Source organism: Carettochelys insculpta, chromosome 17 (assembly GCF_033958435.1).
Source record: "Carettochelys insculpta isolate YL-2023 chromosome 17, ASM3395843v1, whole genome shotgun sequence".
NCBI lineage: Eukaryota > Metazoa > Chordata > Testudines > Carettochelyidae > Carettochelys > Carettochelys insculpta.
The window spans coordinates 21,065,463-21,079,216 of NC_134153.1; the positions used below are offsets into that span (position 1 = coordinate 21,065,463).

General features: G+C 41.6%; 1 protein-coding gene across 2 annotated transcripts in view; it reads left to right on the forward strand.

Annotated features, from left to right (window-relative positions):
• Positions 1 to 13,754, forward strand: part of SULF2 (sulfatase 2) — a 258,582-nt gene that overhangs the window by 236,177 nt on the left and 8,651 nt on the right. For both annotated transcript variants that reach the window (XM_075011862.1, XM_075011861.1), the window contains 4 exons: positions 7,205 to 7,445; positions 9,265 to 9,361; positions 10,692 to 10,786; positions 13,191 to 13,250. In XM_075011862.1, coding sequence (XP_074867963.1) covers positions 7,205 to 7,445; positions 9,265 to 9,361; positions 10,692 to 10,786; positions 13,191 to 13,250 — 493 coding nt within the window. The remainder of the gene's footprint in view (positions 1 to 7,204; positions 7,446 to 9,264; positions 9,362 to 10,691; positions 10,787 to 13,190; positions 13,251 to 13,754) is intronic.

The window sequence follows — 13,754 nt, forward strand, 5'->3', positions numbered from 1 at the left end:
CCTCACACTCAGCCAACAGTGCCGAGGTTGACTCTTAAGCAGAGAGTGAATCCAAAGAGGGTGACACCATTTCTACCTTCGTTGGCACAGATCAGGTGCTTTTCCACAAAGCCCAGTCACTGGCTCTGGTTTAAACCTGAATCAGACTAATATCTGTATTGGAAGAACATAGTCTAATTATAGATTAAGGAGGGAAACAGCAGTTCAGAGTTCTTCTGTAATGTTGCTTTTGTCTCACTCCACAAGTGCAGTGCCTTAATTATTTAGTAGTCTTTCTCCATAACAACCTGGCACAGGCTTCAAACAAGGAGTTTAAATTGATTTTCTCCCATTATATTTGGCTTGCAAGATGGTTAGTGACTAAGTTGATTGTTCGGTGAATAAAATTGTTGGTTCCAGGATGAAATTACGCAGATACACTTGCTATTTAAATATGACACATTGGATAATCTTTAACTAATACTAGGAGTTGCAGCTCAATTAACTTCTTAAAGGCACAAAAAAGGTGTTCAGTTAAAGGGACAGGTTGAAGGCTCTTAATGTGGAGAAAAAACAATTATATTTAAGCGAAGACAATATGATAGTATTAAGTACATCTGCACAGTACTTCATAGACATAAACTAATCTTCACAGTGTTGTGATTAAATGTTTAATTACATCTGTTTTACCTGTGAGAAGGGCAGAGGCAAACAAGTGAGTTTAAGTTACAGAGCATATTGGCATTAGCAAGCATGGGAATTTGAACACTGGTGTTCTGGTTCCTGATGATACCTTCAGAAGAGGGAGAGCTCTTGCTAGACCATTAAGTGATAAGACATAGAGTTAAAAGAGGAGAAATTTCAGCTTGCCCACAGAAAAAATGTACTGGCCTGTGTAGGTAACTGTGCTGTAGTTCTTAGGAGGTGTTCAGAATGAAATGGGTTAAACTAATAAAAGGAGCAGAGTACGATTTCCCTGGTTGGAATGAGACAATGGACAAACTGAAGCTAACAAGAACATCTGAGTCAATAAGACATACTGGACTTCTTGGTAGCCCTGTGTGTCTCGGCATGGGATACAGAATCTAAGTGTAGGAATGTAGATCTCAAGTCAGTAAAGCAATTATGTATCTTTTTTTATTTTGTTGAATTAGGGCTATAATTGGTGATTTTTTCCACTGAACTTCTCTTTATTTAAAAACAAGCAAGAACGATTTTAAGTTCAAGTATAATTTTTTTGTTCCCCCAGAATGAATTATTACAGAGAACTTTTTTTTTAAAAAAACATTGAATGGGGTTAATGAATGAAGACCCAGGAGACTTCTCTCACAAATGGGGCCATTAGCAAATGTTCAGCCATTGAAGTTGCTGTAGGGCTCAGTAAGGAAGCACAGTGATGTTTTCCAAAAAATCAGCCGAGGAAAGACTAAGATAGGAATCTAATGATCGCGTTGCCACTTTTTGTTTCTTGAGTAAAACAATGAGTTCCAATGAGTTCCTTTTCCCACAGCCAGTCTTAAGGCATGGAGTTCAGTGCACTGCATTAGCTGAGGGTCAGTTGACATGGACCGTCTTGAATTGCATGAGGAATTCTTGCATCTGAACATTAATTATACAGTAACTCGCTCTGTGAAAGAAAGTGGGCACAAAGTGACACAGGCCAAGATAACTTTCTGGTTTGTGATTTTAAAAACCTCATGGAAAGCTGGCTGAGCGGATTGAAAATTGTTAGGCAGAAGAAAATGTTATAACCCACAATGGACCCTTTTTCTTCTCTATATTGCTGAAATCTGACATAAGGGTGATCCAGAAGCTAATGTTGTGTACTTAGGATTTTTATGACCTATTTTTTGTTTCTTAGAATGGGTACTGGAAAGAATATGTACTCTGTTACAGATTGTGCTGGATTGGTTAGAACATTGAATCATGAAGAACAATGTCACGTGATGAAAAAAACATTTTCAGGGCCTCCTATAAGGCCCACCCATGCATAATCAGGCTTCAAGTCTATTCCAGTCCTTAGCAAAGGCTGCTCACAAAAACAGAGAGCACAAGTTAAAAATTAAAATAACCATTCCAGTCTGAATAGACCCCGACGTGCCGCTGACAGCAAGAGCGAGTAAATTCTGGGTTAAAGATACTCAGCTGCTAGGCCTAAATTCAATCTATGTACATGTGGGGGCATCTATAAATTTATAGCTAACCTGAAATTCCTTCCTATATCAGGAGCAAGGAAAAAGGGCCTTCATCTGTGTGTGTTTTCTGAGTGTGCCTGCTTTTTAGTGAGAGTTAGGGGATGTTCCTTGAATAATTTGTATTTCTCTGTCCTCTTCGTGTCCTTTGGGTTTTAGATGGTTTGTGATTTTGTATTAAGACAAAAGAAACAAAGGTCTCTAAAAGTAAGAACATTTAAACAATAGGCTATAGTAAGCTACATTACACAGCTGTTTAATGGTGTATATAATGTTACTCTGTATAACAAATGTGATCTAGATCAGCCTCTACTGTGATGCTGAGATGCATATGAATAATAGCAGTTGCACATGTGTGGTCTATATATAACTTAGTGAACAGGAAGAAAAGAGCATTATACAATATGTTAGTGTATTTTCATTGTAACTTCCACAAGATTGTTTTGCTGGCAGATCACACTGCTGTTGCAAAATCTCAGTATTTTAAGACAGTCTGATAATATCAGGAAAAAACGCCTGAACGTTGATCACTTAGGATGTGTCTACACGGAGTTGCGCTGCTGGCAGCATGATGCAGAGAAGGGTGTCTCGAAAATGCAAATAGATACTTATTTGCATATTTATATGGTTAATTTGCATAGTTGCTTGAGATCATCCTGTGGGCAGAAAAGCTGTGTAGATGGGGTTTTGACAGCAAAACCCCACCCACTTTGCCGGCAGCCCCTTATGTTGATCTTTGCCAGGCATAAGGGGCTGCCGATGGGGGGGATTTTCACTGGCAGAACCACATCTGCCCGGTTTGTTCTTTGCTGACAGGGCAATATTGTGTGACTATGCAAATTGGCCACATGAATATGCAAATGAGCGGTTGCATTTTTTTTGAAACCCCTTCTTTGCATCACGCAGCTGGCAGCACAGCTCTGTGTAGGCACAGCCCTAGCAACAGAAGATTTGGGGTAAAATTTTGAAAAGCACTTAAGTCACTAGAGGCCAGTTTTTAAGGTATTTAGGCCCTTCAAGATTCCAGCAGGTATTTCTGAAAATTCTACTAAGTGCTTAGGTGCTTTGTTCCGATGGAAGATCTTGCTAGGCATCCAACTGCATCTGTAGGTACCTAAATAATTTAAAAAAGTCTGGCACTAGGAGTTTACTGCACTTACGTACATTTTTCAAAAGTGCCATTCTCCAAAACTGTGAAAAATATATTGATGATGATGATAATAGGAAACATTTGGCTGACATCAGATTTTTTTCCCTTGTGGTCCATTCAAATAAAATAAATTCCCTGTGGTTAAAATCCATTAGCAGAATACTTGCTTGTAGTAATAATCTGACAGACTTTTTCCATGGTCATTTATGAAATGGAAAATACATCAGCACCAAACTGCCTGTGCAGAACGGGTAGCAGCAGGGAAGTCCAAGTGCTTTCTGCCTCTCACTGATGTCTCTGCTATGTAGCCAAGTGTGGAAGTATAAATAACATTGTATAAGTATAACGTTGTATAAGGGGACATGCTGGATACATTGTATATGAGAGGGCATGCCAAAACATGTCACAAAGTATCTGAGGAAGCACACGTAGGGACAGTTAGCTTTTGAATGGAGAAGCAATTAAAATGGAGCCAGCACGTCTAAGAAGCAGGCATCAAAATGGAAGGTGTGAAGGGCAATTAGTTAAGTTAACTGGAAGCTGTTTAAGAAGATTGTTAAGGGTGGCAGGTAATTAAAGATATGTAACTGGTCTCAGGGATCTCGAAGGGTGGTGACTAAAATCTTTTTCTTCTTTTGTCTGTAACTTCTCTGTAACTTGTTCTCCAAAAAACTGTATAAATTAAAAAACACAAGCCCCACTCGGGGGGCTCACTTCTAAATGTATTAGCAAAGCGGCTTTGCTAATAAAACAGAGTGGTCTGATAAATTGTGAGTCTGAGTCAAACTTTAACACAAGTTTCTGCTTTTGCCACATACAGCAGTTTACAGTACTCAGTTATCCTTGTGAGAACTATCATTCCTAAGTAATCTCAGGGTGAAATCATGAGTTTGGCAGATGGAAACTAGCTGGAGGGAAGTTAATGTAAAGGTGCGAGCTGTGCATGTTCATGCCAGATATGAAGTTTAGGGTTTAATAAAGCAGTACCATGTTTCTTTGTGTAATTGAATAATTATTCCAGGTGCTGCAGTGCATGCTCACCACCCATGGCTGACTCCTTAAATGCCGCTACTTTTTGCTACCACAGAATAACTCAGGGAAGAATAAACTGGGTTTAGACTTCAGTCCATCTGAGGCAGTCCTGGCTGGAGCTTAGTACCTGTCCCCAAGCCTGTGAGACACCCATGGGGAGAAGGATAGCGGTTGTGGAGAGATGGTGGAATGATGAGCGATTAGCGCTTGCTTTAGCATCCACAGCTAGCTTCACCTTTAGGATGTAACCTTTTAGTAGTACAGGCCAGATATCAGCCAGTTTCTGAGGAACAGAAAAAGAGGTATGATATTCTTGGGCCTTTCTGAAGCAGAGGCTGTGAAACCTGGTAAGAAAATCATGATAAAGGAAAGTAGACATTTAAAGGCTAATATTTAGAGGCTCTGAACTCACATTTTGCAGCGGGGTCGGGGGGGTGGCAAATGAAGTGGAGAGCAAAACTTGGCAGTTGTGGGAGCAAATCAGGTGGTTAGACTTGTAACTATCAAGTTTTGTGTTCACAATTCACTTGGCAAACAGGGAGGCCCAGGCTCATCCCAGCTGAAAATTCATCACGTAAAATATTTTAACCATTCCTCGTCGAACAGAAGGCATTTGGGCCAAATCACAGGATTAAGTGCTCTGGTCCAGCGCTGTGGATAGTGAATCAAGCTAGCAATGACAAAAAGTAGGACTTGATTTGTGAGCTCTCTCATACCAGATCAAGTCATTATTCATCAGGTAAGATTGGAAATGGCTGCAATGGCGAAATTCTCTCCTGTGTTCTGAGTGTGCAAGGATTCTTCAGGGACACATGTAGGCTGTTGTTGCCTGCAGCTGTCTGCTAATGGCCAGTGTACCAGGTTGGTACATGAAGCTCACAGGGAAGAGACGCTCTTGTCTGGCAAAGTGTAACAAGATGAAATAAGAGAGCAACTAAAGAAGCAGGAATTTGTGTTCCGAGTGTAATTTTTAGGGCGTAGCTTTTTGGAACATCCTTCTGGGATTGAAAGGATGGGAGTTTCCTCTTCTTATTCAAACATTTCCTGAATTGGAGCCTTTTTTTTTTCTTCTGCTATGATTCACCTGGCTCAATATCCACCATGCATTTTTAGCCCCAGGTGGAAAAAAAGGCAGAGCTAGAGCGTCCAGCTCCTGTTCTCCTTTCTGTAGCACAACAAGCAAAATTAATTGCCAGAAACCAAAACTTAGTGCTGGGAGGAGAGAGGTTTTTCTTGCTGTTGCATGCCCACCGGTATTCATTCCAGCTTACCTAGGAAATCAGAGATGACCCCTAAAACAGTTGCTTCAGTGTCAGTGATAGGCCATAACTCATTTGAACAGCAATTTGGTGTTTGATAGTGATAGACCATAACATGTTGGCCAATTTGGTGGGGTAGTGTACTAATTAATGAGTCCCATTTTTGTCCTCTTCCCTGTGTTGGGGGTGGAGCTGGGAGGCTGTTTCACCTGTTGAAGGATCAGTTTGGCGCATATGTGCATGGTTTCTTTTCATGCCACAGCAGCTGATGTGTCATCAGACTGTAAAACAAAAATCTTTTTCTTGTGGGGTGCATTCTGCTAGCCTTCAGCTTTGGGCAAGAAAGAAGGAGCTCTTGGAAGAACCAAGAGACTTAATTTTGGAAAGGCCCAAGACAGCCAGGGTGCTGAGGAAAGGACCAGGCACCAGTAAGTAGAGGGGCTTTTTCTACAATGGCTTCTAGTCAGGATGTGCTGCTGTCATGGGCGTAAACTTGGAGCCATCTCTAGAATTCTTTGGGTTTTGAACAGGGAAGTATAATGTTGGAAAAGCAGCAGTACCAAACAGATAGATGGGTGATTGTGGGCAGCTCAGAGAGTGGCATGGTAACGAAGCCTGCAGCCTGAGTTTGGGTTGTGTACGGAAAGGCAATGCATTATGAAGGATGGCTGGGCACTGGAGCAACTGTAGAATCAGGCAGACAGCTCTGGGCTCCTCAGCATCAGAATGATATTGGCAGAAAAGGAAATTCAGGGTGAGAAATACAAATGAGGAAGGGCCAGGAGGGATCGATTTGAGGGGAGAAGTTAAAAAGTGAAATATTTTGTCTGGATGAAAAAGGTGAAATTAGGGAAGATGGTCAGTGTGAATGCTGAGAAAACTCAGATCTGTCAAAAGAGTGTGTGGGATGTAGCAGGAGCCCCAATCACAGGAGAACGTTTATATAGATGGGTCAAAGCCCAGGCACACATGCTGAAAGGAAAATTTTGCAGTAGCCCGGACAGAAACTAGCTAGTACTGAGCAGCTTTTCTAGTGCTACTGCTCAGGGTTATTTTTTGAGTTTTTGCTGCCATCTGGTGACTCTCTCTAGTAACAACATTTTTTTAAAATGGGAACTAAGTCCGGGCTAAGATTGCATATGTAACACACATGCCTCCTGGCTGTGGTTTACTGTCCCATGTAGTGACACCTTGACCATTTACAGTGAGAAACAATGAATCTGCTCTACAGCCTTAACTGAGAAGCAGCTGGCTTTTAGCTCAGACTGTAGAGGCTCCTGCACTAGGCTCCAAAGATCCTAGGTTCAAATCTGCCTGTGGGCAGTTACACATATTTCCCTCCCCATCCTTCTCAGTATCCATTTACAATGTATCTGTCCTCAGATTCTTATGTTTCCGGTTACCTAGCTACCTGCCTATGACTGCGCTAGTGTGACAATGGCTCTGAGGGGAGTTGCAAGATGCAGCAAACAACAAACTTGGAAGCTGGGCGAGTTAATGCCAAGTATCCCAGCCTGGCTGGTGTCTTGAGGAAGGACCTGGATCAAACAAGCAAATTGTAGCTCACATTCACTTTCTCCCTCTTTTTCCAGAGTACGAGCCCAGCTACATCCGGAATCGCTCTATTCGCTCTGTGTCCATTGAGCTAGATGGAGAAGTTTATAATTTGGATTTAGAGGATGGCCACCAACCTGTCGTACCAAGGAATATCACCAGAAGACGCAAGACAGAGGGGGATGGTGCAGGAGAGGAGGATAAGGATGTTGGGGAATACAGTGGCACAGGTGGCATCACAGAGTATATGGCCCCTAATTTAATCCAAGTGACACACAGGTGAGTCTGTTCAGTGCATGACACCTGCACTCATCACATAGTAGGCAGGTTGAGAAAGACCAGATGACTTTGGCATCTGACTTTCCAGCTTGGCAGAGTGCAGCTGTTACAGAAACAGTTTATTTAGGGGGATGAAAAGAGCAGGGGAGGAAATCGGGCTGCATTGAGGCAAGGGTTCCTGCAGCAACTAACAGAGGAAGGGCTTGGCTGGGAAGTGTCCAAATATCTTTAGCACTTGTTTAGTTCTGCTCACATTTGAAGTCAGTGGTGTAACTCTCACTGATTGCAGTCGGGTGGAATTAGACCTTTGGAAAATCTCATTCTGACTGAATTGAAATCCCTCTTTCTTCCTTCCCTGAAATCACAATCCTCACACTCAGCTGAACTAGGTTTTCACAATTTGCCATCCCCCAGGGAAGGGTGTGTGGTTCAGAGGGGTTGCCCCATGTTCTAAGCTTTGTCTGCACTGGAGACTTGCCACCATTTCATCCATCAGTGATTGGTCAGTGCAGACCCCTAATATAAAGGATGGTAACTGTTTGTATCAGGAGTGCTTATCCTTATTTGAAACCAGGATAAGCTGTTCAATGAAATTCATAGTGATTCACCTGCTCCATGGAAAACTACAAGTGGGACAAGGCCCCTGTTCAGTGTAACGGGGAGGGTGCAACATCACACCTCCTTTTTACCAATTCTGGGAACACAAGTGCTGGGCTGGCAGGGAGAGGAGTATTGTGAGGTGAAGCCTTGGAGGGTGAGGAGAGGGAATTCTCTGGGCTGTGAAGACACCTTAGCACCAGAGGGAAGTGAGAAATCTACTCTGCAGTGTGTAATGTCTAGAGGATGCTGAGCTATTTATAGCTAGACTTGTGTTTGATTAGCTTGATCACTTCTCCTTATGGTCTGCAGACACACATCAGTTGTCAGTATGGTTGTTACTTCAGACTGTTCACTGATGAACTTGTGAACATACTTCAGTTCTTGCTTTGTGGGTTAGTTCTTCCATTGGTGTAAGGCGGCATGGCTCCACTGAAGTTCATGGAGTTGAGGATCCCGTCTTGAACCAGAATTTGCTGTGTGTTGTGTGAATGGCCCCCTGAATCAAATGGCATTGATTTTGCTCCCTGATTAGGTGGACTTTGGAGTTACCCAAACAACTTTCAAGCTGTTTGAAGACGTTTTGATGCAACCATGTACCTGTGTGAGGAGTCCCACCGCTTCCTTATCCACAAATGTTCTTGTGGAAGTGAGATCACAGCACTTCAAAAATTGCCTAGGTCCCATTTCTAACAGTGATTTGAGAGCCTAAATGGGACTTAGAAGTCTAAGGTACTCTTGAAAATGAAATTTGGGCTCATAAGTCACTTTGGAGTTTTTGAATTTTATCCTGGTCTTGAAGCTGTGATTGTTCCTTCCCTTAGAAACCTAACTTTTTTTTTTTGGGTAACCTCTCTTGGGCATCTCTGACATATATCACTTAGTTAAGTGTTAATGCATTACTGCTTCTGAGAAGCTTTGAAAAATAAACATGTTAGCCTGTGCAGCCCTGTCTAAGAGCAGCAATAAGAAATAATGAGTATGATACCTGCTTACAAACACATTTGAAGTGATTTTTTTATTACCCTACAGTTAGTTTTCATTGTTACAAATTTACCATGGTAATACAGCCAAATTCTCACCCACCCCTTAGTACATTTTATATTGCTTAAGAGAGGTCATTTGTTTCTTTGGAGCTTTGTAACTCAATATTATCAAGAGTAGATGTTTCCATTGCGGGTTCCCGTGTGATGTAATAAAACTTTGATTCTCCTGTGGACAGATGCTATATCTTGGAGAACGATACTGTTCAGTGTGACACAGATCTGTACAAGTCACTGCAGGCTTGGAAGGACCACAAACTTCATATTGACCATGAGGTTAGTGATCTTAACAGCTGTTTGTATGCCATATGACGATTTTATTCTTTTTAACTTTTGCATTTGGAAAGTGGATTAGTTTTTCCTTGGTTTGTGGAGATAAGGATTTGGCAGAGAAGTTGTCATATGAGATCTTCCTGCAGGCCTCTGCTTTCTGGCCAGTAGATATTTAGCCAGTCATTTGGGACACAGGAAGATGTTGGGGAGAAAAAAGCAGAAACCTAAAAATTTTGCAGAGTACAGGTAAAGGAGCTCCTGTCATCACTAAGCAAGTGATATCTGGAAATGCTTTCACTAGATTTTACGTAGCCAAACTGACACAGGCCATGGGAGATAACGAAGACCGCATTAGCTTTATCAGTACACTAACAAACAAGATTAAGTCAGGCTTCAATAGCCACCTCTTTTTCCAGCTCTTTGTTTTTTAACAAGCACGTGCATATAGAATGTAGAAGAAAATTGTCTCGTCTCATCTGTCTCCTGTTTCCTTTATGTACTCCTCTTGAGTTCTAGGTCCTGTGCTGTGACTGCTGTTTAGTGGTGGTGGGATTGCTCAGTCCTGGGTGATAGGTTTGCATTGTTTCCCGTGTAAGGTGGAACCCCTAGACCCATCGTTTGAGCATGAATGTGCACTGCCATCTCACGTGAACAGTACAGATACATCAGTGCCCTTACTGCCTATAATGACGGGGAAGGAGCAGGTGATGGTCAGGCTCATGGCTTTTCCCGCAAATACCTATGCCAGTGCATTCAAACTAACTACAGCCACAGGTTTCAAATGATTGCCATGTAAACTGGTGGGGACCTACCACTTCCTCTTTCAGCCCAAAAGGAGGGAAATCTGTTCCTATTTCAAATTCACTATGGCCCATGCTTGTCATACAGGTTTCAGTTTGACTTATATTTATTTGCTAGGTAACATTCATCCTTTTGCAAATATGAGTGACGGGAGGAAGTTGTATGCAAATCTGAACACAGCCTTAGTTTTCCCCTGCCAGAGCTCCGTATGGCAGTTAAAACCCAACCTACGTAGGTCAACAGTGGTATGTTGGGAATAGAAAGACTAGCTTTCCTGTAGCTCCAAGCTCAGGGCTTCCATCCTAGACAGCCAGAGAAAGCTTTGCTCCTGGGCAATAGAGGGGATTAATTTTGGCAGTTTTGATGCTGTAGCAGAAGTCTAGAAAAGTATGTGCATGAGAGGAGCCACTGCAGTGTGGTAGGGTAGGAGCCAGATACGAGTGGGGATAGAAAATCATTTAATGGGCATAAAATGGGTAGGAAACAGTAGAAAGTCAACTAATTCATTCTGTGGTGTTTTTATTTTTTTAAGATTGAAACGCTGCAAAATAAAATAAAAAACTTAAGGGAAGTCAGAGGTCATTTGAAGAAGAAGCGACCAGAGGAGTGTGATTGTAACAAGATAAGGTATCTCCACACATACATCAAAATAGCAAGTTGTAATATGCAGCTGTGGCTGATAGGAGTTCTGACAGGCATTTTACCAGAGGTAATGCTGATGATGCTAATAGACTTTGTGTCCCTTTAACCAAAAAGCAATACCATGAGTATGTTCCATGTGCTAATATCCTCTGACAGCTAGGGTGTGGGAGAGGAGTGCTTAATCCAATGCCCAGTTTAGCTGAAGAACCCCTTCAACCTCCCTCTTACATATGAATGGCTTTGAATCTCTAACAAAGTGATACTGAGAAAGTACCTTTTAAAGCTGGTCATAACAAAAGCTGAGGATGCTTTTTATAAAGCCATAGGTCTTTTCCTTGGCCTCCTGGGCTGCGTCTACACTACAGCAATCTGTCAACAGAAGCTACAGTTGGAAGAGATCTGGCAAAACTTCTGTTGACGGATCATGTCCACACACAAAAGCAGATCAAAAGAGCAAACCGCTCTGTTGAAAGAGAGCGGCCAAGATTGCCTGGCCACATACTCAACAGAACGGCTGACCAGAAGCATAGCGAACATTGCTGCTCACTGAACCAGAAGCCCTGTCTGTTGACAGAGGGCCCCCACCCCTGACTGTCTGCATGGCTTTTTTGTCAACAGGAAACTGCCAACAAAGGCGTTATTCCTCAACATGGAGATGTACAACACTTGCAGCGGATGTGCTTTTTTACCAACAGTTTGTCCATAAAGTGCATTTTGCACGTAGATGCTCCACAGACTTTCAACAAAAGCCCAGTTTTGTTGGAAAAACCCACATGTAGACATAGACCTTCTGCCCTCCACTCCAGCAGCTAAAGCATTTGAGAACATCCTGCTCACAATTGCTTAGTTCTGCACTGAAAGAGAGGTAGCTGGCCCTGCAGATTTCCATGACCAGCATCTGATGAAGTGAGTCTGTGCTCACGAAAGCTCATGCTCAAAACTTTTCTGTTAGTCTATAAGGTGCCACAGGACCCTTCGTTGCTGTTACAGATCCAGACTAACACAGCTACCCCTCCAATACTTGTTTTTCATGAGGTAATTCTAAGTGGAACAAATATTCCCTCGCATACTGTGTTTTGGAAAATATTACACATCAGAGTCCATGAAAGCTTATGTAGGCCTATAAATCACTGATTTCACAGAGTAAAAATTTTTTACGTTGACATGGACATTTTATTTTAACATTTACAGTAATTTAGAACTGAAAGATTAACTTGTTTACAGGGCATGTTTACACGCCCTGTTCTCCAAGCATTTACGCACATGCTATGTGGTTCAACTGAAGCCAATGACTACCCAGATGAGTAAAATTTCACTTACGTAAAGCTGCATTTCTGCAATAAGAACAACTTGATTGATTAGTTAGGTGCATACTTGGTGTGGGAGATGTAAGCTTGCAGATTCAGGCTGATATCTGATAGTAATAGTTACTTTATATTGGTAATTAATCTTTTAAAAGGTTACTGTGGCACTCTCAAAGATACAGGCTAACAGTTCCTTTGATATTTGTCCAATATATTAGGACCTATACAAGTCTGACAGAATTCAGTCTGTTACACTATTTAAACTGCAAAAATTTTTAAATTGGCTACCTATTTGTCAAGCTGCTAATGGACGTCATGTCACTAGTCAGAGTTACCAACAAGTGTGCTCTCTGGTTTAAAAAAAAAAAACTGTTTAATTTTGTAACTGGTGTATACAAAAAACAAAGAACCCCTGGCAAAAACTTGTATAGCCCTAACTTTTACAGCACAGGAAAGCATTCCAAAAAGAAATCTAAACATTAACTTGTTTAAAACCCAATACATATTTGCTGGCATCTTGTGTCATACATAAATCTCCAGAATAAATTAGACACTTGTGTAGACAATGTTAGTTACAATGCTATCTTTTCTCTGTTTCCCAGGCACTACTACAGAGCAAACACCAACAAGTTAATTATATTAGTTTTTAAACTACAAGGAATGAGAGATCACAGGCATCTGGCAACTTTCCTTTTATCAAAATGAATACATAAAAATTTACATGAAGAAAATACTCAATTCAACCAGAAAGCTAATTATTTTATCTGACAGAACATGTACTTTTGGCTGTCATACACAGAACATGTTGAAACTGCAGTATCTGAAATCACTTGCAGTAGGCCACAAGATGTCACTGTACTCCCATGAGTTTGTGGAGAGAGCATCAAAAATGTGTAGCAGGGTAGAGTCCAGTTCAGCTACGTTGCAGATTAACCACAATTGATACTAAATAGCTTAGCAGAAGAGGTGACATTGATTAAGTAGAGAGTAGGTTCTATATGATTGCCGTGTGCAAATTCTGTATGAACAGAAACAATTGTCATTTGATGGCATTGATTATGAATGTGTTTTCCCCCCCTCCACAGTTTCCACTCCAAACACAAGAGCAAACTGAGACACAGAGGGTCTAGTCTCCATCCTTTCAAGTAAGTGGAGGCCTCCTTTGGAAAAGAATTGAAAGATGCCCATAGGTTAAACTTTGAATACACATTAGCAAATTGCAGTAGCACTGCACATTTCATGTATTTAAAAAACATTCTGTATCTGAATATGGGAGTGCAATTCTCGTGGTTCATGCATAGGACTAGGAGCCAGCTTATTGTGAGATATAATTGGTGCTCTGAAAAGGCCTCAGACTTTAGGCAAGTCAGTTGACCTCCTGGGCTGTTGCATCTTTAGTAACATAGGGTAATAGAATCCACTTGCTTCGCTGAGATAAGGACTGAGTAGACCATGCCCTAGGTGTTTTGAACAGGACTAATTCTTGTCTCAGCAAGGCCTTTTGGAAAGAAGAATACACATGATTAGTTTTCCTTCCAGTGTATTAAGCAAAGCCCCTCCATTTTTAAGGGAATTTCAAGTCCTCCTTTCCAGCCTCCCCCTTGCATACTGCCCCCTCCCCCACCCCACACCTCCTTTTGCAAGAGTTG